This window comes from Fukomys damarensis, unplaced genomic scaffold (assembly GCF_012274545.1).
Source record: "Fukomys damarensis isolate Sample0158 unplaced genomic scaffold, DMR_v1.0_HiC HiC_scaffold_21, whole genome shotgun sequence".
NCBI classification, from domain to species: Eukaryota; Metazoa; Chordata; class Mammalia; order Rodentia; family Bathyergidae; genus Fukomys; species Fukomys damarensis.
This window is the reverse complement of record NW_022900933.1, coordinates 12,397,265-12,421,033: the sequence shown is the minus strand read 5'-3', so window position 1 is coordinate 12,421,033 and position 23,769 is coordinate 12,397,265. Positions and strand designations below refer to the sequence as shown.

The window sequence follows — 23,769 nt, the reverse complement described above, 5'->3', positions numbered from 1 at the left end:
ATGAGATATTTTACATTCTTCCACATTAAGTCCAAGGGCTGCAGCGTTGTTTTTGGTTTTTTTTGTTTTGTTTGGTTTGTTACGGTACCAGGGATAGAACTGGGGACACTGCTTGCAAGGCATGGCAGAACCACTGAGCAAAATCCCCGGCCCTGCAGTGTATTTTTTGTGAATACAGCACATGTCAATTCCAACTAGTCACCCTTTGAGCACAAGCCACATTTTGAGAGCTCACCGGCTGAGTGTGGTTAAAGCCATTGTCACACAGAAATGTCTTGCCCAACTCTGAACTGAGCATTCTAAGAATCCATGCCAGGGCAAGGGCTTCCCTCTCCTATGCCAGAGACAGCTGTCAGGCGGCCTTGTGCCAAGACTGGCACAGACCCTGGTCTGGCAGCAACTGGGAAGGCTGTTGCCAGTGTTTCAGGGAGGAAAAGGCGAGGACCAGCCTGGCTCTGCTAATGATTGTGCCAGGAGCTCGAGACTGTCTTCTCTGGCCCTTTGCCCTCAAACCCAGGGGTTCCCGGGGCTTCTTCATGTTATCTTTGGAAGGAAGGGAGGCAGAAGTGTCAGACTCTAGCACCGCTGAGAAAAGCATCGAGCCAGGGCTTTTGCCTGGCCTCAGCCTGCTTCTTTTCAGGCCCAGAGCCCCTCCCCTGGGAGAAGAACCCACCTCCTCGAAGGTCAGCAGAGGCCGCCAGGTAGGCAAAGTTGTCCAGACTGATGACGTCAATGATGGGACTCACCACGCGCGTGTGGTCCTAGGAGAGGAGGTGCAAGATGGTGTGAGGCCAGGGATTCTCCTGCAAAAAAGCCTCAGCCACCTGATCTGGGGAGAAGGTCTCTTTGGGACACATGGTGGCCAGCACTTCCTGCTGGATGTGCCAAGGGCCACCCAGAACTGTGTCTGGCTCCTGGAAGGCCCCACCTGAGTCTCCTGGGCACAAGACACCCTTGGCCTCTTCTCCTCCCATCATTTTTGAGCCCCACCTGGGTCTCATCTTCTCAGTGAAGCCTTTACTGACGCTGCAGTCTGAAGGATATCTTTGTCTTTTAAGCTGCTTTCACAGTCACAGTCTAAACAATGCCTGGGACAGTGACTCATCTGCTGCCTGAGGCGCCCCTTGTGCCTTGGTTTGAGCTGCTGTTCTGTGCACAGTGCACCTCTGTACACACTTGGGCTGAATTTTTCCAATGGGTCCACCAGCAGCTTGAGGGCAGGGACCCTATGGTCCCTGGATGAGGTGGGCAGGGGGCCACTCCTTTCATGCCACATCCTCTTCAAGGTCAGACTGCCACTCCACTCATCACTTCCCAGAACACAAATCCAACTGAAACCCTGCGAAGTATGTAGTGCGGACTTCACTATTTTGGGGTGGTGGTGGATTATGTCATAAACCACTTGCAAACTTAAATCACCCTCTGTGGAGGCCACAGAACATAGCCTCGTCTTTCCCTCTGTTCCTTTACCACTCTTCTTTCACCCTCCAAACCCTCCTGTCTGTAACTTCGGATGCAGCCAGTCCGGTTCGTACATCCTCAGGACAACGGAACAGGGGAAGGACAGGGGACTGAGCAGAGAAGACCATGCATGACTTCTTGATGCTCTTTTGGAGGCCTTACTGCTTCCTGTTTGAGATGTTTGGGGGCTGAGATAGGATTTCACATGCAATAAATCTACTTCAAGTGTACAGTTCAGCAGTCTTTAGTATGTTCATGAGGTTAGACAACTTTCACCTCTCTCTAGTTCTTAACATTTTCATCACCTCAACAAAATCTATTGATTTTCTTACTCTGGACATTTCTCAAAATTGGACTCATAATATATGGCCTTTTGTGATCGGCTTTTACTTCACCTGAGGTTTCAAAGTTCATTCTTACTGTGACATACATTAGTGCTTTGTTCCTTCTTCTGGCTGAGTAATATTCCCTTGCATAGATATACTGCATTTGTTTATCTATTCACCAGCCAATTGATGTTTCTACCTTTTGGCTGTTCCCAATAGTGTCTCTCTGAATACACCAGTGCAAGTTTTTGTATGGGTATATTTTTCACGTTCGTTTCTCTTGGGTCCACATCTAGCTGTAGAAATTCTGGGTCAGATGGTAATACTACTGAAACTTTTGAGGAAGTGCCAGGCTATTTTCCAAGATGTCTGCACTATTTTACATTTTCTTCAGCAATACATGAAGGTTTTTACTTATCCATATCCTTGCCAGTAATTGTTATTATCCATCTTTTTTAATGTGGCCATCCTAGTAGATATGAAATGGTATTCATTATCGTTAAGGGTGGCATCTCCTGGGAGATTAATAATATTAAGCATCTTCCCATGGCCTTAGTAGACTATTTCCTTGAAGAAATGTCTATTCAAGTGCTTTGCCCATTTTTAAAAGTTGGGCTATTTGTCTCCCTCTGGTTGAGTTTCAGCCGCATCACCCTTTTCTGCTATCTGTGCACGTCCTCTCATTCTGGGGAGCAGCAGGGACATGACAGGAGCCCCGTCCCCACCCCATTAGAACTACAGGTTCTCCTGCCTCCTTCTAGGGCTCCCCAGCTTGGCCACAGGCCGCCCAGCATGCAATCCTGCCTGTCCGAGGATCAAAACCAACCCATGCACAGTGGGAGCTTTCATCCAGTGGAGTTGGCACAGCAACCTGTGAACAAACCAAGCAATTATCCATTTCCAGACAACAGAGCTAAAGGAGGTGCGGCCCCTCGGGGAAACAGACCACCGAGCACATCACTGAGGCTTTCTTGGATGCCCGCTGCGTTCCACACACTGTCTCATCCTCCTTCAGGAACCTGGCAGGCAAATCCTGAAGGACACCCAGCTCGCCTGGGCACAGACGGCTCACCTCCTTCACCCGCTGCAGCATGGGCGGCAGCCACTCGGTGTTCACTTCGCAGTGGCTGTCCAGAAACGTGAGGATGGCAGCTGCCGCCACATCTGCCCCGCGAACGCGAGACCGAATCAGCCCTGCAATGGAAGAGGAAGCGACTAGGGCTGGGACTCAGCCAGTCTGCTTCCCAGTGAGCCCCAAAGTCCCGGGACTCCCTTCCCCTTCAGGGGCTGAGGTATTGTTCAGCCTTCCTCTTGTCCTGGGACAGTGACTCATCTGCTGCCTGAGGCGTCCCTCGTGCCTCGGTTTGAGCTGCTGTTCTGTGCACGGTGCACCTCTGTACACATTTGGGCTGAATCTTTCCAACGGGTTCACCAGCAGCTTGAGGGCAGGGACCCTACGGTCCCTGGATGAGGTGGGCAGGGGGCCACTCCTTTCATGCCACATCGTTCCCTCCCTCCCTCCCCTCTTCCTCTCCTCTTCCTCTCCTCATCCATTACCCATCTTCATGTGCCAGGCACTGACGGACAATCAAGTTTAGTGCAAGGAAAATGCAATAAAGTACGGTTTGGTCCTGAAAGAAACTCAGAAAGCAAAACCCTTTCCTCTGGAAACCTCTGGGTGGTCCCAGCCAGTCACACCACCAAGCATGATGTGGAGAGAATCTTCCAGACCAAAACGCACTTGAACTTGCGAGCCAGCCCCTTCACTCACCTTGAGCACATTAACCTCTCTGAGCCTCAGTTTTCTTCTCTATAAGATTCAGAGAGGCAATGAGCCCTGCTCATCAGGATCAAAGACAACAGGGAAAAAGCCTGGTGCTCAGGGACCTACATGTGTTTGGTTCTGACCCTCTGTCCCCATTTCCCAGTGTTCTCTCCAGCTGCTCACTGGCCAGCAAACAATGGGCTTCCCAGAGCTGAGGCCGGTTTGGTCAGGAGAGGGGAAACCCAGCTGGTCCTGCCCTTGCCATCAAGCCCTGGGAGCTGTGGGGGAGGGAAGGACCTCACTCTGAGCCCTCTGATACAAGTCACCTCTTGGAGAGATTTTCCTGGCCACACTTCTGCTCGACATTCTGCCTCTGCCTATCTAACTAGCCACCCATCTGTCCAACAGCCAGACAGCCCCATCCTCCTACTCCAAAGGAATCCAAAAGCACCTAATCATGAATTTAGATCCATTCTTGCACTCAGTAGATGGCATATTTGCAGGCCCGATAGCATCCACAATGCCCTGGTTTAGCAGACAATTCTTCACAGCACTTTGATCATTAGGGCCCCTTGCCCTCCTGGTCTTTCTTACACATATCTGTCTCACTCTCAAACCTCCAGTGGCTCCCTGCTATCTGCCTTCTAAAGTCTAAAAGTTTTCTTCTGGCTTTCAAGGTCTCTCCCTTCTCAGTTGATTCCACACATTCCCCTGTAGACCGGACCTGGATTCTCACAGAGGGAGGCTAAGAGGCCAACCTTCAGGTTGATCCATCTGGTTAGAATCTGGAACCCTCTCTCCATCAACCTGGGCAAATCACAGCCTTCGGAAACCCCAATTTCCTAACCCCGGGCTGTTAGGAGGATCCAATGGGAGGATGTGGGCCAAGTGGTTGCTCCTTGGACCCCATGTGCCCTCGTCACAGACTGGGGCCTTTGTGTGCAGTCTCCTTGCCCACTGTGCCCTCCGCCCACTGCAACCCTTCTCCTGTCTCACGAGCTCCTTGCCCCATCGAGGCCCACTCCACAGAAGTCCATTTCTCAGAAGGTAAGTGAAGGCAGCCGGCAGTAGAGCGACACGCCTACACTTGTGTGGTGACTGGGGCAGACCCGGGACTGAAGGAAGGTGTTCTCCAGACCCTGGCCTCAGCCATCAGGAGGGCAGCAGGGCCACACTGGCTCGGTCGGAGTCGGGAGGTGAGAGGGCCACACGAGACGAGTCCGCTGTGGCTCTCGTACTCACCTTCCCGCTTGTCGTTGCGCAGGCATTTGACCTTGGGGATCCTGGTGAGGAGCAGGCAGTCTTCAGCTGAGGGTGGGAGGAAGGCAAGCTCATTCAGATAGGAGCATCACACCACAAGTAGCCTGGCTGCCAGGGAACTGCCCAGAAGCTGTCCCCTACCAGGCCAGGGAAAGGGACTGGGGACTGGGGAGGATGGATTCACGGTCAAGGATTGCCCCCCACCCAGCGCGGCCAGCCTGAGGAATGCCCATCTCTATGGCGTTCCCCGCAGCTGTGCACCAGGGGGCGCCAGAGAGCACAGCATCTTTGGGCAGCCAGGCTCTCCTGAATCTGTGCAGAGGGGTGCTCTTCTGCACTTGGCAGCTGTAATTATGAAGGATGCTGTTGATGTTGTCCCAGTTTTAAAAAATGACATGTAAGTGGTGTTCCATCAAAAGCTGCAACTCTCCCCTCTAGGGTTGGGCACAAGCCCTAGGGGAAAAAAACTACAGATCTCTCTTTGTCAGCAGAGAGGACGTCCGGAAGATGGGAAATGGAATGGAGTGGGGACAGAGGGGCACAAAAACGGCCAGTGAATACTTACGATCTGAACTGAAGTCATCCACTAAAATGATCTCATGGATCAGGCTGGCTGGAGTCCGGTTCAAGACACTGGATCAGCAGTGGGGACAGAGAAGGAGCCTGGATTTAGGGGCACCTTCCTTGCATCCCTCTCTGTGTGTGCAGTGCTCCCACTACCCAGCTCGAGGGCCAGCACACTGGCTACCAGCAGCTGCTTGCACACTTCCTGGGCCCTGCTCAGGAGCTGAGATGCACTTGCGGTCTGCAGGCTCTTGCAAGGGTTGGCGCTGCTGCCTGGGCTCCGGGGGTGTGGGACACCCCCTGGTGACAGGGAAGATGCACTAGTTGGGTTGTCGGGGCAGAAGTTTGGACTGGTGAGCTTACCAGGCTGCCCAGGGACAGCCCAGCTGCCTGCCCAGGGGACCAGTGAGGCTCCTGCTGTCCCAGAGCATGGGAGAGGTGTTCTCCAGGGGCTCCTTGCTCCTGCCTCTCATCTGTCCTTCCTCCTTCCTGTCTCCCTGAGAAAGGGCACTCAAGCTTCTCGATGTGGAATGCCGCAGGGTAACCTTTCCAAATCCCATTCTTGCCTAAGTTCATTGAGGAAAGGGGGTGAGTGGGGTTTAGGCCTGACCACAAGAACCAGTTCAGAGGAGGAGAGGGAGCACCTCTCCCTGATTCACCAGCAGGTACCTACTTGGCTGGCTCCCACCTAAGGCTTCAGGTCCATCCTTGCCTCCCTCTGCTTCTGAATCCTGCACTCCCACCCTTCCCTGGCCTTCTGTTTGCCTACTATCGACTCCTGGGTCTCCTAACCCTGATTCAGCAGCCCTTGCTCCTCAAGAGAGGACTCACTTTCCCAATGCCCATTGGCCTTCATGCTGCCTGGCCACAGCACCCAATCTCAAGGTCCCACCAGCCAGAGGCTCTGCAGACTACCCAGGCTTTGGGGGTACCAGCACCAAGATAAGGGGCCCTGGCTGTTTACCTCTTCACTGTGCGCAGCAAGGTGGAGCGGGCCTCATTGTGGAAGGTGATGATGACACTGGTGGCCGGCAGATCAGAGGAGTAGGACAGAGATGGGCAACTGGAAAGGAAGGGGAGAGTCAGGGGCCAGCATGGGACCTTTTCTTTGGTCTAGTCTGCTGCTCCTTAGAACACTTCTGTGGGGCAGAAAAGGCCAGCACAAGCACTGGCCCTTGCACTGACCCTCATGCCCACACTCTGTCCCACCCTGGCCCAGCAGCCAGGTGGACCTAACCTGGAGTCCTAGCCAGGAAGCAGCAGGTTGGGGTATGTTCCAGTGTCGGGAGCTCTTTACCAAAGACCTAGAGCTCCCAGAGAGCACCACCTCCACTGTCTATTTAGGAGGAGGACCTCCTGCCATGGACAGGTCGAGCGCCAGGTCCCAGGAGAGAGCCTGGATCCACACCGAGGTCCCTACCCATTGAGCTGGCCAGTGAAACAAAACGGGGGTACGGGGCAAGAAAACCACCTTCCTTTTGTTTCTGATTCCCTGGGGCTTCTTTCTTCTCTGCTCCCAGATGAGGATCTGGGCAGGAATCACCCCCACCCTGTCTGCTGGGGATCCCTCCTTCTCACTGGGGTGGGGGACCTCACAGCCCTGCAGGGGACGCGGGGAGGAGGCAGGCTCCAGAGAAGACCTCCCAGGGCATCTCCCACCTCCTTCCTTCCTCAGCAGCCCCGGGTGCTACCAGCAAGATACCGCATCTTTGGGCGGTGCCCCCCATCCTCCGGAGGGGAATGAAAGCGCTCCATCCCTGCCACCTTCCTGCCATCCTGCCACTGCAGGTATTCGGGCTCCCCGCCGCCCCCACTGATTCTCATAGCGATCTTCCTTATTACAATTGCTCCCTGACTATTCCTACAGTGACTGTTCTTTCATTACGACATTCATTCCACTGACAGCAGCTTCCTGCATGAATTCCCAGGCCTATTTCCTGCCCTGCAGAGTCGACCGGGTCAGCCAGGCGGGAGTCCCTCTAGCCTGGGACCCCCAGAGGAGAAAGCTTGACAGGCTTTAAAATAATTCTCCTTAAGAGGGATGTGGGGCAGCGGTGGGGGAGGGAAAGCCTTTTGCCCCCAGAAGCCACATTTCCCGAATAAGCTTCTCCAAAGGCCTTTGGAATGGGGCAAGAGTAGGCTTGGCTGGCTCAGAAGCACCCAGCCCTGACGTCCAGGAGCCCAGTTCTCTGCCCTTGTCCTTCGACAGTTAGGTGTCCAGGAAGGAGTGAATCCGGATAGCAATGTCCTTCTATTCCAGAAGGGGACAAACTGACCCACGACCTGTCTGGAGGGTGGACTTGAACCTTGCCCTGACTCCCGCATTCCTCTTGGATTTCTGCAGATCTACGAAGACGGAGCAGGGCAGCTTCCAGGAGCCAGGAGTCTCCGAACGGACTTTGGGCTGGTGGGGTTGCCCCTCTGGTCCTAATAGGTCTGTCTTCTGTGGCTTATGTCCCTTTGTTTCACTTGATGGGGGCTCCCTGGGTTGAGGGCTGGACCGGGGATTAGCCTGTCACCTCTGAGGCTAGCAGAAGAAACTGCCCTTCACAGCAGCACACAGGCCGCACCCCCCCACACACACACACGCACTGGTCCACTTCAGTCCTGTGGCACCTCACCAACTCACCACTGCCCTAGGTGGGGAGTCTCATTTTAAAACGTGTGTCACCCCGTGGACAATTCCCCCTTCCAGTGTCCCAGTGAACACTGGGAAGATTCAGAGTGGCAGTGGGCTGGGAGGATAGGCAGAGATGAACTGGGCCAGGCCCCGATTCACAGCTTTGGGTCAGCAGATCCTTCAGGCCCTGCACTGGCCTAGGTTGACCATGGCTAGGGCTGTTCAAGGAAAACCAAGCAGAGCTGCATGGACCTAACCTTGCACGCCAAGCAGGCAGACATGAGGGGAAGTGCCCCAGGGCTGACTGAGAAAGGACTTCCCCAGAGCCTGGACATGGCTGTTTAGACCTGTTTAGACCTGAGGGTGAGAGGAGAGGTTGTCCAGTCACAGAATTATTTCCTTATTTGATAGCACAAAGGATTCTGGGGGCTGGTGACACAGTGAGGCCGAGATCTAGGGATCCCTGGTCCCCATATCCATCTCACCCTGCACAAGCCACCAAGCTCAGTAGGCCTCAGATGCACCTCCATGAGTAATGACAAAGGTGCTAGAACTAGCTCTGCCCCTTTCTTTCACAGGTATCCTTTGTACTAGGGAGTGGCTGCTTCAGAAATCACTGTTGCCTACTCACAAACCAGAACAGGATAGCTCCTGTTTGTCCTGCAAAGCAGTAGGCAGGGCAGTCTGCTGGAGCTCAGAGCAGGACCCGGGAACTAGGACAGCGACCAGCTGAACAGCGCTGGCTTTTTCTCAACCTTTCTTCTGGTCCACACTATGGAGGCCATCCATACGAGTTGTATCAGTCACCTTGCTGTGGCTGGGCCAAAATACCTGACATGTAGCTTCAGGAGGAGAGGTTTATTTTGGCTCAGTTTCAGACGTTTCAGTCCATGGTAAGCACCACGGAGGAAGGAAAAGGTAGAGGACAGCTCCTCAACTCCTGGCAGCCAGGAAGTAGAGAGAGCAGGAAGAGTCAGACAGGAAGGCGACAGGGACCAGATACAGTCGACCAAATTCACACCCCAAGACCCATCTGGACACACCCAGAAGTGTGATTTACTATTCTCCTATGCATCCCTCAAGCAAATCAAGTTAATATTTAAGATTCATCTTCACACCTGTAGTGGCGGGTGTCCCGGATGGGCCGGTCAGGGCTTAGCTTGTCACTTTCCAGCTGATTGAAGGCGTGCTGCCTGTAGGGGTCCTCTCCAGGCTTCAGCTGCTTGGCTGACAGGTATGCCTTCTCGTCAAAGCCTTTTGAGGGTGTTCCTGTCACCTGAGACAGAGGTCAGCATCAGAGGGGGCCACAGGCAGGAAGGTTCCATTATGTGCTTGGCCCAGCTGCTGCAAGGAAAAGCAAACTACGATGCCAGAGCCACCGGACACAACACCCGGGGAGGCAGCTTCTCCAGGGCTTTTGCCTGCTGCCGAGGTGGGCCCACATCGTATTTTCCAAGCCTCCTGCTGCTACATGCTGGCAGTGATGGATGACCTACGCCACAGTTCAGCCTCTCCCTCCTTAGCCACAGCCCAGCCCGCGCTCCCAGAGTCCTCAGTGAGAGACACTGGGGAAGGCCACACCGGGAGATGAACGGATGAATGGATGCATTCTGACATCTCACTACTTGGACCAAACTGCTGGCCAGAGGTCCCAGAGTGCTATGAAATATCATCAAATGTGAGTGAATCCTGACCCCAACTCCTCCAGTAATGGCAGCCCTGGGCTTCCAGAGGCAGCAGGAAGGAGGGTGAGAATTATCCACTCACGGAACCCAAGCATGAGGACTCAGTCACAGGACTAATCCTGTGGGACGTTCCCAGCAGGCGGCGGGGCCTGGGGGAGGGGACTGCTATGTGGGATGACCGTGGGGAGTCCCACTAGCAGCTCAAAGTCCCCATGTTTCCCTGACAGCCTCAACCCAACTCCCTGGACAGGAATGTCGAAAGTCCAGGGTGCTCTGTCTCCTACCTGTTGCCATTCTGTGGTGCTGTCACCTTCCCAGGTGGCCCCCTACCCGAGGAGCCTGTGGGGAGCTCCCTGAGGGCACAGCCAGAGACAGAGATCTCCACATGTGCCCTGGGGCTGCTCCACATCAGACACCGATGCTCAGGGTGCGTATGCTCAGACGGTGACTTGGCTGTGGCCACTGCGCTGTAATATTCTGAGCTGGTGCCATGCCAGGGACTGAACAGATGTGGCAGGAATCCCCACGGCCTCAAAACCCATTTCAGGAAAGATGAGAAGGAAGGAAAGGAGAGGAAGGGGAGAGGACTGTTCTGGCTTAAGCCTGGGATTGCTAGAAGGATCCAAGGTGTTCAACTCTGAGGGTGGGAAAGGACAAGGAGAGGTCCCTTGGGTCCTTCCCACCTGGGACAGTAATGCTGCCCACACGGGCCCCTCCTGAACTCTGGGCAGGGAATGGAAAGAAGCCTCAAGTTGATAGCTAATGAGCTAAAAGTAAAAGGCAAAAAACTACAGAGGAGCGAAGTTTGGAAGCTCCTGAAGGAAGAATACATCATTTCATCACCCTATGAGCCAACAGTGGGAAATAGCCATGTTTATTTACTTAGGATGGATGGCCACTCTGTGGGCTCGGGAAACCCCTGAGTTCTCATCTCAAACACCCCAGCTGCCCAATCAACACTGACCGAGAGACATCTGCGGGGTCCGGGGGCACAGTTCAGTGGGTTCCAAGGGTCATCTAAGCATTCATTCATTCGTTAGGAGTGTTTGAACTCATTGTTTCATTCAACAAAGGTCCGCTGAGCACGGCCTATGTGCCAGGAAGCGGGAGGAATCCTTCCGAAATGGGTTCTCAGCCTGCAGCCTTCCTGCAGCTCACCCAACGCTTCCAGGCTACAGGAGACATTGCTCGAGAAGCTCCGCTCAAGTTGTGCTCTCTAGAGAAGCTCCCCCTGTAGCCTCCACACCGCACTCAGGGAAAGTCCAGGGTTCCCTCCACAGGCGCACAGCTCCTGAGTGGCCCAGGCCTCCTCCAGGTGAACCAGGGGCTGAACTGTTATGCTGAGTCCCTGTAGCTGATGGATGTAGGAGCGACAAGTGACCATGACCCCAGGCCTCCCTCCACCACTCCCTCTCGGCCAAACACGACTACACTTGAAACTACAGTGGACCAAGCAGGGGATGCGGGGCTTTTGGCTGCCTTAGGGATCTTCTTCCTTATCACGTGCTCCTGGTGAGAATGTCATTCACTGCCCTTGTCTTGCCAAGTCACAAGCACTCTCACAGGCGTGAGCACCAAACTGGTAAATATCAATCTGATCGCCGCACCCCTAGATACAGTGATTGGTGCAGGGTCGCCATCTGATTCAATCTGGGCCAATTGTAAACTGAGACTTTTATTTTTTTTGAAACAAGCTTTTGACATGTAGTTCAGGCTGATCTTGAATTTATTGTATAGCCCAGTCTGGCCTTGAACTCACAGGAATCTTCCTGCCCCAGCCTCCAGAGTACTGTTACAAGCACGCACCACCACATCCAGCTCAATGATTTTGAAACAGGGTCTCACTAAGTTGCCTAGGCTGGCCTCAAACTCTCAATCTTCCTGCCTCAGCCTCCCAAGTAGCTATGTCCAGCCTCCCTGAGACTCTTCCATATGATGAGCCCTTTTCATCAGCTCTGCTAATCCAGGGCCTTGCCCATGCTAGGCAAGGACTCTGTCACTGAGAAAGAAGATATTCTTGCCCATCACATGGGAAAATCTTGTCTGAAGAATGAAACCAAGAAGAAACAATGAGAATCAAGAGATGAAAAGAAAAATCTCTAATAATAGATGGGTCCTTTGAGTCAGTCATCTCTCTCTCTCTCTCTCTCTCCTTTCCTTTCTTCTTCTTAAACTAGTCTGAGTCATGTGTCCTGCTCTAGTAACCAAATGCTCAGAGATATCAGTCCCTCAGTCCACCACTGTCCAAAGGTGAAAAAACAAAATCAAGCTTAAAAGCTACCAAATGAGCCAACGGTGGCAATGACACTGAGTAGACAATAGCCACCCATTCCAAGACGCGGGGCTGGTCTCTGGCATTTGGCCCAGCAGTGGGAGTCTAGGGCTGGGTCGGGCTTTCCTAGCAGTCCCCGCACATAGGGCTGTTCAGACTTTGGGGTGGGGGTTCCATCTGGACCATGCTTCAGATGAGCCCTTGCGTTGCCATGGTGAGGAACAAGCGCTGGGGAGCTCTTGAGTGACAGCCCGATGAGCCTCCCACATCCTTCCGGCCCCCTGCAGACAGTTCTTGGCTGAAGTTTAGGCAGCCACTTCCCTCCCCAGGCTTTGTCCTTTTAGGGAATATCGAATCCCGCACTTCCGTGTCTAATAAGATCAATCACATCTGAAGTTGTTTAAGTTGAAATAATGACTGTGCTCTATAAAAGGGGAAGAATGACTTCTCATCTTGGGGAGTTCTATTTTCAGTCCTTCACTTTGATGAAACTTTGAGACTTGCCTAACTTGCTTCAGTTTTTTTCTCAGCTAGATTTGCTTACTGCTTCTTGGCCTGCTAAATTTAGAAAACAAACAGCAAAGGGGAAGGTTTAAAATAAGAAAGGAAAATATTTTCCATGTCATTTTCATCAGAAACAGTTCAGCCTTAATCCCGAAGCCTTGTAAGCTTTTTCTTAATGTACACATACCACTAAATTTTAGATTTAAACAACTCCAACTCCTTTTAAATAACTGCTGCCCAATTTCCTTTTACTGCCAGTAAAATAGGTACCTGCTGGGTTTGCCTTTCACTAAATTTCAATGAAACTGCAAATAAAAGGGCTCTGGCCCTCTTTTATGGATGGCTTCTGACTTTTTTTTTTCTGAGTCTGCTATAAACCCAAAACACCTGGTGAACAAAATGTGATTCTCAACCACTCTCCCCTCCCCTGGAAACAAAATTTCATCTGATGCTGTGTCCCAGGTTGAAAGACTGCCATGCATTAGAAGACACGGGAAGCTAAGTGCATGATTCAAGCTCTCTGAGCGCAAAGTCTCAGGTTCCAGCTCTCCCACATGAAAAGGCAGATTCCCCAGGCTTCCCTGACACCTGCCAGTGCTCTCACCCCACTAGTCAAGATGCCATGAGTGGCACAGGGCCAGGATGGGTACAGGGGACCCCTAAGTAGGTTATCAAGGGCTCCTGAGACCCTGCCCAGATGTATCCCTGTATCCCACTCAACACTCCCTTGAAAGCTATCACTACAGAGGCGGCCAGCCTGGGCTCTGAAATCTGACAGCCCTGGGATGCAATGGCGGTTCTCAGTGCTCTCCAGTCTTAGATAGTGACTTCCCCTTTCAAGAGTGCTTCTTCATCTGGAAAATGGGAATTATCATGAGGCTTGAAGGAGATGACATAAATAATGTACTTAGCACAGGGCCTGGTACATGAACCAGTGGGTCTGAATCTTGGCTGCCCCTTAGAGAGACCTGGAAAGGTATTTAAAAGTCCAAAGTCCAGGCCATCCTGAGGACAAGTTCGATCAGAATCTGGAGGTGGGACACGGGCTTCAGGAGTTCTGGATACTCTCCCGGTAGTTCTGGAGAGGCACTGCTTTCGGCAGATGTGAGGGGCTGCCTGGCATGGGCTGGTGGAACCACAGGATCTTAGAACAAGGAGACCCTTGGAGGCTGTCTCCCCAGACCCTCTTTATCAGCAAGGCTCACAGGGAGTTTGGGTTTTGACCTCTATTTGTACTGACCTCAACCTTGACCATCAAAGAAGCCAACTTCAACTCAATTAGAGCCTAGTTACCATAGAAACCCACCACATCACAGCACTTATGTCCCAGGGGCCTGGAAGGCTCTAGTTCTACCACTTATCAAGAAGCACAGGAGAAGGGCCGCCTGGGGACACTCGCCTGGGACCTCCAGTTAGATTTTCCCCCACATCCTCCTGTCACTCCTCCAGAGTGCCAATGACCCTACAGCTTATGACAGCAATGGCCCCTCTGAGAAAAATACCTTAGTGGTCTTGCCCACCTCAGCAGTTCTAAACATCTCCCTGAGAACATGAGGCCCACTGCCCATTCCTTTAGGGAACTAGGCCAACCAGGGTTCAGGGCTAGAACAAGGCATCAAGGCACCACTCCAGACTGGCTTTTCTCAGATCCACCAGGTCCCAGTAAGACAGCTCAGTTTCCACCTGCTTATCCAGCTTGGATAGGGCATTCCTGGGCCTGCACAGGATACCAGAACCCTGTCTTGCCTCCAGCCACAGTGGCTGTAGCTCAGGGGATAGGAAATATTGGGCCTTTTCTATAGTAATTGGCCCATATTGACTGTTCATTGAGTGTCTGTATGAACTGGGTGCTATGTTAGATACTTATTTCCGTTTCCACACACTCCTGTAAATTACACACTCTTTTTACCCATACTTCACAGAAGTGGAAACTGAGGCCCAGGGGAAGGAGGTACAAGAGCATACCTAAGGTCACACGGCAGTGAGGGGCTGGGCTGGGACTGGGACAGAGGCTGTCTGGCCACAGAGCCTGACACAAAGCCTTCTCTGTGCCTAGAGTCTACTTCTGGGCCCAGACATGCCTGGTGCTTCCTTCCAATTCCAAGTTCCTCAGCTCTACAGCAGACTGGCCTTCAGTGCCTAACACACCCAGCCCCTTACAAGCACAGGCTGGAACTGCCTCCTTCCTTGGCACATGGCTCAGATGGGGACTTGCCCAATGCTGTCCCTTCTTGGCCTGCATGTGGGCTTGGAAGCACTTCTTGGCTCATGGCTCAAAAGAACATGGAAAAAAAGAAAAATAGAAGAGTTCATGTCACTCAGACCAAAACGGCACATAACCAGATGTCCCTGGATCAGCCTGGACCCTCCTGGGTCTTCCCAGCCAGGGACATCTTCGGTCTCGGTGATCGATGGCTGCAGATACATCAAAGGGCAGACAAAACCAATTCCTGCTCAAGGTCTTGTCTGCTGGGTCATACTGATTCCAAAGGAAGCCGGCCACACCTGCCAAGAGAGAGGAAAGGAGCAGAAGGAACCACTGAGTCAAGGCAACCTTAGGGCTCCCCATGTCCCTGCAAATATCCTTCTGGCCGACACATGGAAGGCCGTGTGCCTGTTGCATGAAGTAGCAAGAGCACAGCGTCACGGTCTCCACACTGTCACGGTGCTTCAGGGGCTGCAGAGTCGGAAGCCATTGAAGCCGGACCTCTTGGATATTAATCAGCAAAACAAATCAATCATAGAATAATGAGCCAGATGACACACAGAACGCGTACCTTTGCATAGGTGGTAATAACGTCCTAACCCACAGTCTGAGGTCAGGACCATCCAAGCAGGGATCCATTCAACCACTAGAATGCAGCAAGGCTCCGGACACCAGCCGGGCACCTCAGTTCACAGTGCTGACTCAGACAGGTGGCTGGTGTGGTAGACCATTGGCGCTGCTTGTCAAATCCAGAAGTACATTATGTATAGTTTGTGACTAGTAATTAAAGAGTTAAGTAGTTCTCTCTGCAAAAATATCTGCCACTAGCAAAAAACATGGCAAAGATAGACTTTTGGGATTAGACTGAGCATTAAAAACAAAAGAAGAGAAGGGAAAATGTGGGGAAAAGCAGCCTGCCTCACATGAGACTTCCTCCCAGGGTCTGAGAGGGTTTGAAGGCGTCCCTTCCCAAATTTCTATTGAAATGTAATCACCATTGTGGGGGCCCTAAGAGGTGAAGTCTTGGGGAGGTGACTAAGCCCTCGTGAATGGGCTCAAGAGAAGCTCCAGAGGGAGAATTTGCCCTTTTTGCCCTTCCACTTCCTCACCATGTGAGGACGACCTCCTCCCCTCCAAGGGTACAGGGTTCCATCTTGGAAGCAGGGAGAGAAGCCCTTCAGAGACCCCAAACCTACAGTGCCTCGGTCAGGGGCTTCCTCGCCTTTAGGACCATGAGAAATAAGCTGCTGTTGTTTATAAGCTACCAGTCTCTGGCATTCAGTTACGGCATGTGTAACCGTCCCCCCACCAGGACCATACCGGACGTGTACCAGCCCCGAACCCAGTATTTTATCTAGGTACAACATATAAAGTGGCCATAAGATCTGGAAACAGGGGTAAATAGTACATTTTAAAGACAGAACCCATTTATTACTTTTGAAATATGCTAAAGGTGCAGTTTTATTCTGCAAGGACATCAGAGACATACTTTTACTACGTCTTAGTATGACTTTCGCTTATTGCTAGGACAAAATACCCAACACCCACAAGTTAAACAAAGAGAGGTTTATTTTGCCTCACAGTTTGTAGAGGTTTCAGTCAACATCTGGCTGCCTCCAAGGCAGGGCACCATGGCAGAGTAGACAGGAAGCAGAGACCGACCGATCGAGGGAGAAGAAAGGGACAGAGATCCTTCTCGCCCACGCCCCCAGTGACCTATCTCTTCCAATCAAGAGTCACCTCCCAAATCACATTTAGCTAGAAGCTCATCTGTGGGCCAATCCACTGATGAGTACCACATCCCCATGATCCAATTACCCCCCCCAAGCCCCACTTATGAGTAGTAGAGGCTCTGGGAGGAACCTGGATAGAAACTGTAACAGTGTGGTGCATGCGTGTGTTCGTGTGTTGCTGGGTCTGGCACATGCCACACAGGCGCTCCACCGCTGAGCTATACCCCTATCCCTGAGACATACACGTTCTGATCAGAGCACATCACAGATGCACACAATGGGATCAGTGGAGATGCAGTGTTTATTGCCCAGCACACAGAACTAGATACTACTAGTAAGCAGTAACTCCAGGACATGGATTGTACTGTAGTCTGAATAAAGCACTTATTATGTGTTTGTCCATATCTTCAGAGGCCCCAACCTACAGCTAAGCAGGCCTGAAAAGGAAGATATAGTTTATTCCTGCAAGAGACTCAGAAGTATGGAGATGTAAATCCTCTTTGACTTACTATAAAAAGTCAACACCATCCTAATCAAATAACAACTGTGTTGGGAGGGGAAGTTCAGCTGAGTGAGTTTAAACATCAGAAACAATCAGAGAAAGTCTAAAAGAAATTAAACACAGGCAAACAGACATGTCAGATAGTAACATGTATTATACTACAGACTCTATGTATAAACAGGATTCTACAGGTAAAAGACCAAACAGATTGAGTGAAGAAAACAAATAGGTCAGAAACAGATTCAAATACATAGGGAGGTTGGCACAAGATAGAGTTGCAGCTGGTCATGGTGGCTTATGCCTGTAAACTTAGCACTCTGGGAGGCTGAGGCAGGAGAATCACAAGAGAGCCCAGTCTGGGCTACTTAGCAAGGCCATGTCTCAAATTTTTTTTTCCATTTTTTTTTTTTAGGTACCAGGGATTGAACTCAGGACCTTGAGCATGTGAGGCAGGCACTGTGCCACTGAGCTAAATCCCCAGCCCCGCAGTTCCATTTTTAGGCAAAGATACAGCTGCTTTCCATGAGACAGTCCCAGCACACACCTGTGCTCTCGGGAGCAGCTCTAAGCCTGCATTTGTTGTGGTTCAGGGAATGAATTATGTGATCACTTGACATTTCTGGGCATTAACTCTACAATTAAATTCACACGTGTATGTGACACGAACAGGTACAGTACTGCAGCATTATTTGTAATGGAAAATACTAGAAATAAGTGCCTATCAGTAGCGGCCTGATTAACTAAATTATAGTTTATCCTTGCACTGGAATTCTAAATGACTGTTAGGAGGAATAAGTTAAGTGTGTATTCATTTTGCATAAATGGCTCATAGATGCATACATATGCAAATGCATAGGTATATTTGGGAAAATACATGGCATACTGCTCCCCAGTAGTCACCTCTGGAAAGTAGCACAAGAATGAGCTGGAAAAGCTGGAGAATTTTACTTTTCCCTTTTTAGAAGGAGGACTCCTTTTTCTATAAATAAGTACTTGCCGCTCTATAGTAGTTTTCCTAATTGACTGAAGCACAGCTCTCTGCCAGCGGGGCTGAGCTCAGTGCTGCCTTCACCATCGTTTCCGGGGCAGAGCTCCGGATGGGCCCGGGACGCGGGAGGCTACCCAACAGGTGAGGGGCGCAGGTGTTTGTGCAGGTGAATTCAGGTGAGGCCCGGGACCCAACCTGCCCTCTCCTGAAGCTCAAGGCCAACCACCAAGAGCAGGGGTGAGGAATGGGATGGCAAGAGGTGAGGAGCCCCAGTGAGAGAGGAGAAGTCGCGGCAGACACAGCTGAGGGCTGAGCGCTGCACACTCAGTGTTGTGGGAGGGCGGCTCATCGTACAGGACGTCACGTGCTTGTATTAAACAATAATCGCATCACCGCGCACCTCATAAACAGGTACGGCTATAACCTGTCGGTATATAATAAAGAAACGGGGTAGGGGTTAAAAAGCCAAGCCCCAGGCAGGGTCAGCGGCCTCCCCTGGGCTGCAGACCCTAACCACAGAGACGCCCTGAAGAGATCGGTAAGCAGACACACAGTGATCCGTGCCATTTCCTTTTCCGTTTTGTCAGCTTTAAAGTCTTTAAAAATACCTTCTCGAAAGTGTCGGGTGTGGTGTGCTTACCCAGTCACTCAGCAGAAGTGGGGGAAGAGGGCGGTCAGTCAGGCCCTCGGGCTAGTCCACCAGCCTCTGCCAGTGCTGCGAGTGAAGGCCCTGCAGCAGGAAGGAGGTAGTGGCTCTGCCCGGGAGGTGTGGAGCACATTCAATAAAACCACCCCATGGTGTCCATGGGAGGCCTCGCCGCACAGCAGTGCAGGGGGCGGGCGTGAAGCCCAAGGTCTCAGAGGCCTCTTCAAACTCACACATCAAACAGTCTGCAACGACATCCGCTGCTCTCATCGTGGTTTTATACATGTTTATTGCAGAATGGAGAGCAAATGCTTAAAACAGGGAGGACCAGGTCTCTGGACAAGGCCACAGAGGAGCCCGAGCTGCTGTGGGGGTGGCCAACAACTGTGCTTGGCAGGAAGCAGGTGCTTGGTGAGTGGGCACGGGGTGGGAACTGGGTGCCCCAGAGAAGATTTGTTACTGTGACACTGGCCAGCAGTATAGGCAAAGCGTCATCGAAGTGATATTTGCTCCTTCAGGGGGCTCTGAACTTCGGACAAGAGAAAATACAAATAATCCCTAGAATAGGGGAGCCCCGAGAAGCAGGTTGTCGTGTGTGCCCCTCTACATGAGCTAGGAAGATGGGCATGTTGGCTATGGGTCCAGAAGGGACAGAAACAGGTGTCTTAATGTGGCTGAAGAGTCCTCGTAGGGAGTAACACTATGGGTTAATAGCAGATGGTGCTTTTCCTCCTTACCTGCTTAAGCCACCAGAATGGTTGTTATTAAATGGTGCCCCTTCGGAAAACAGCCTAGCATTTCTAGGGCCATATCCTTTGGTACATGGCCTGTTCTATTTTATTCTATTACCTCCGCCTGGCCTTGGCAGAAAGTCCCAAATCTCCCATACACCCGGAAGATTTAAGTTTAACTTTGGAAAGAGGGACAGACACGTGGAAATATATCCTCTCAAGGTGGGGAGCTAACAGGACTTTAAAGTAGGCCAAGTCACTTGCTCCAGCCAAACAGCAAACAGGCTAGAGATGGATTTGAAGCCAGTTGAACTGGAGGGTCCAGGTGTTTAACTGGGTTAAGAGTTAACAGGAGTTTGAGGCAGCTGCCCCAGAGGAAACAAGCAGGCCTCCGCACCTCGTGGTGATGCGAGGGAGAAGAGGGCACAAGGTTAACCACTGGAGCCAGCCACTGCCTTCCTGAGAGAGGGTGCAGGGTGCAGGCCAATGGACATGACGCAGGCAGGTTACCTGAACTCGACCTCAGCCAACCAGAGACCCCGCCCCTTGCACAGTTCCAGGCATGACTGATGGCAGCCTTTTGGGACCCCATACAAATGGAAGGCCTTCTCCGGGTGGGGCTGCTGTCTGTGGAACGGCCACCTCTGCTGTCTGTGTTCTTTCTTATAACACATTTGAATTTCATTTTAGCCTTGAACCTCGCTCATGTATGATTTCATCTTATGTACAGCTACAGCTATGAACTCATACTAGTTGGTGATGCTCTTGCCTGAGATTCTACTTATTCTGATTTTTTTTTTTCAGTGCTGAGGATTGAACCCAGAGCCTTACAGATGTCAGGCAAATACTTTACCCCTGATCACATCCCCAGCCCCTGAGAGTCCCCCTATTTCTTTTTCCTCTCAGCACTGGAGATTGAACCCAAGGCCTTCACACTGAGCTCTAGTCCTAGCCCTTACATTTTTTTTTTTTTTTCAAACCAGGGATCAAACTCAGGATGTTATGCTTGCCAGATGCAGTGCCACTGAGCTAAATCCCTCGCCTTTTTTAGACAGGCTGCTGCTAAGCCCCTACAGTGCCCAGGCTGGGCTTGAATTGTTAATCCTCCTGCCTCAGCCTCTCAGAGTGCTGGGACTACAAGTGTCAACCACCACACCAGGCTCCTGGGATTTCTATTTTAATCATGATTAAAATTACTGAGAAAAATTAGGCACAAAGATGTTCTCAACAGTCTTAATTATGAGAATGAAAATTTAAACACAATCAATATATATGTCAACAGCTGGGAAAAGAGTAATTTATATTGTCAACTGGATATTTAGTAGCCATTTATAATATTTGCTGTAGGCTATGGGGAAATGAATAGGGACTTTATTTTAAAAATGAGATGGGAGTTTGATCCCCGGTACCAAAAAAAAAAAAATTTAAGGGCCGGGGATTTGGTTCAATGGTTCTGCCACCTCCCTTGCAAGCACAAGGACCCGAGTTCAATCCCTGGTACCCCCCCCCAAAAAAAATGAGATGGGGATCCGGGCATGGTGGCTCATGCCTGTAATCCCAGCACTCGGGAGGCTGAGGTAGGAGGATCACTGTGAGCTCCAGACCAGACTGGGCTACATAGTGAGTTCCAGGCCAGTCTCAACTACATAGTGAGACCCTGTCTCAAAAACAAAAACAAAAACAGAAACAAACAAAAAAGAGAGAGATGGAGATTGTAAAGAGATATCAGTACTTCTATGTTCATTTCAATATTACAGTAGCCAAGAGGCATAAACAAATCAAGTGTCCACCAATAGATGAAATGGATAAAGAAAATGTGGCACAAACATAAATGGAGTACTAGTTAGTCTTTAAGGAAATCTTGCTGGGGATTTAGCTCGGTGGTTACACCTCCTGCCTTGCAAGCACAAGGTCCTGAGTTTGATCCCCAGGACCACACACACACACACACACACACACACAAAAAGGGAAATCTTGCCATTTGTGAAACACGGATGAACCTTGAAGACATTATGCTAAGTGAAATGCACCCATCGCCCGCCAATCACAGAAAAATGAACACTGCGCCATGACTCCACTGATCTGAGGCATCTGAAATATCAAATACATAGGAATTGAAACATTAAACGTGTGGTTCCCAGGAGCTTGGGGTAGAGAGAAGTGTGGAGTTTAGGCATAAAGTTTCCATCAAACCAGATGAATAAACTGTAGCAATTCACTGCATAATCTGTACCTACAACCAAAAGTCATGTTTTATATATGTCAAGACTTTAGAGGGTCAATCTCATGTTAAGTACTCTATGCTTAACTATAAAAAAATACACGAAAGCCCAGCATGGTGGCACACACCTGTAATCCCAGCACGCTGGGAGGCTGAGGCAGGAGGGTGGCAAGTTCAAGCCCAGCCTGGGCAACTTAGTTGACTTAGTGAAACTCTTTTCTCAAAATAAAAAAATTTTAAAAAGGGTTAGAGATTTGGCTCAGTGTGTAGGCCCTGGGTTCAATCCTTAGTATTGGGGGGAACAACTACAATATAATACACTTTATTCCAAAGTAAAATAAAATAAAAAATTCTATCTATGGACAAGGTGACATACACATGTAATCCTAGATGATCAGGAAGTTGAGGCAGGAGAATCACAAGTTCAAGTCTAGCCTGGGAAACTTAGTTAAGACCTTTCCTCAACATAAAAAGGGCTTGGGATGTAGCTCAGCAAAATACTACAAAAATGTTTTTAAAAAACACCTTGTATGCAATGAATAGATCTTCATCCTTCTACCCATTGAGGGGTGATCTACTAAAAGTTCCACAAATTTTCTGAATCTCCATCTCTTCATTTATAAAATTGAATGGGACCTGGAAAGAAGTTGTGGGATCTTCTTTAAATGGAATGAATTTCAATTATTAAAAGTAATATAGAGGGGAGCCTGGTCCTGGATCCACTGCGGGAAGGAGAGCCACGCCTGCTCCCGACCCAGCTGCCATCGCTCAAGCGCGGGGAGGTAGCTGCACAGGTGCCCCTGAACCCCTGAACCTCCATAAGCCCCCCCCCCGCACTCTCAGACCAGTCCTGACTGTGCCAGTCTTTGGACCCACTCTGTAGAGGCAGAGGTGGTCATCAAGGGTATTTTTCTGAGTTCCCAACTTTGAACATCTTTAAAGAAAGGGCCTGGGAAACCTGTAATAGAACGTTGTGGAGTTCAACCATTCACAAGGTTGGGGAACTCAATCTGGGCCTTGCAGCCTGAGGTCAGTCAGCATCATGGGGTTCAGCCATCAGCTAACTGAGACCAGAGGCCTTGCATCCTCGCTCTGTCTGAGCCATTAAATGGTAAATACACGATATTGAAATTTTGTTCACTGCAGACATGTTCTGGACTGCTTCTTGATTTCAATTTAATTCAAATGATTTAAGGGTGATAGACTAGTGACTACTACCACAGGTGGTCAGTGTCCAAGTTGTGCTTGATCTTAATGTGTTGCTGATTGTATCAGTTGGGATAAAGCATTGCAGTTGATTTGATGAGCTGTTTCTCTGATGTTATGAAGATGAGAATGTTTGTGTGTCATTAGAGACACAGAAGCTAGGGCAAAAATATATCAGGAAGATTTGGGTGATAACTCAGAGATTAAACCAAGGACAGTCCCACAACAAAAATAAAAATGAGAAAACACTTAAGCAAGACACAAGGACAGACTTCCAGTTCACCAATGGCAAACAGTAGGGCAAATGAGGATGAAAAGGCCGATAGTGAACCACCAGGACACCCTGAACTCAAAGCACAGGAAGTAACCAAACAGATCAATCGGGCTCTAGAAAAATTCAAAACAGAAATAATTTCCCAGATAACCACAGAAATAGTAAGCAAAATGGAAGTCATGATTCGAGACTCTAGAGCAGAAACTGACAAAAAAATAGATGAGCTCAGGACCATGATAGAAGCCATGAAGGCCCAGCATAAGAAAGAAATGGAAAAAATAAACGCCCAACATAGGAAAGAAATGGAATCCATAAAACAGATTCAAACAGATATCCAGGAGATTAAACACTCCATTGAAAGTGCACGCAACAGAATAAAAGAATGCGAAGATAGACTCTCAGATATAGAAGATAAGATTGCAGTCAGTGACTATGAAAAGAGAGGCCTCTTAAAAACAGTAAGGGATCATGAGAAATAGATCCAACAACTCCTAGATGATGCAAAGAAGAATAACATAAGACTGATAGGGATACATGAAGTAGCAGGAGAAAATACAAATGACTTTAAAAAGCTGTTTGCAGAATTAATGACAGAAAACTTCCCAAACAGAGGGGAAGAATTTGACATTCAGATAACTGAGGCATATAGGACCCCAATTAGCTAAATAAAAAAGAATCTACACCTAGATATATAATAATCAAGATCCCAGAAACCCAACTGAAGAACAAAATACTACAAGCAGTAAGAGAAAAGAAACAAATCACATACAAAGGAAAGCCCATCAGAATTAAAGCAGACTTTTCA

The 23,769-nt window shown here is 50.1% G+C and overlaps 1 protein-coding gene and 1 long non-coding RNA gene across 2 annotated transcripts in view; one reads left to right on the top strand and one right to left on the bottom strand.

Annotated features, from left to right (window-relative positions):
• Positions 1–23,769, bottom strand: part of Galnt16 (polypeptide N-acetylgalactosaminyltransferase 16) — a 56,986-nt gene that overhangs the window by 18,210 nt on the left and 15,007 nt on the right. The window contains exons 2-7 of the mRNA XM_010645359.3: positions 9,115–9,272; positions 6,341–6,439; positions 5,378–5,445; positions 4,795–4,860; positions 2,860–2,981; positions 674–761 (exon numbers count right to left, since the gene is read on the bottom strand). Of these exons, the coding sequence (XP_010643661.1) occupies positions 674–761; positions 2,860–2,981; positions 4,795–4,860; positions 5,378–5,445; positions 6,341–6,439; positions 9,115–9,272 (601 nt within the window). The remainder of the gene's footprint in view (positions 1–673; positions 762–2,859; positions 2,982–4,794; positions 4,861–5,377; positions 5,446–6,340; positions 6,440–9,114; positions 9,273–23,769) is intronic.
• Positions 18,348–23,769, top strand: part of LOC104877062 — a 9,797-nt gene continuing 4,375 nt past the window's right edge. The window contains exons 1-2 of the long non-coding RNA XR_784500.2: positions 18,348–18,424; positions 18,829–18,943. This is a non-coding gene — a long non-coding RNA (uncharacterized LOC104877062). The remainder of the gene's footprint in view (positions 18,425–18,828; positions 18,944–23,769) is intronic.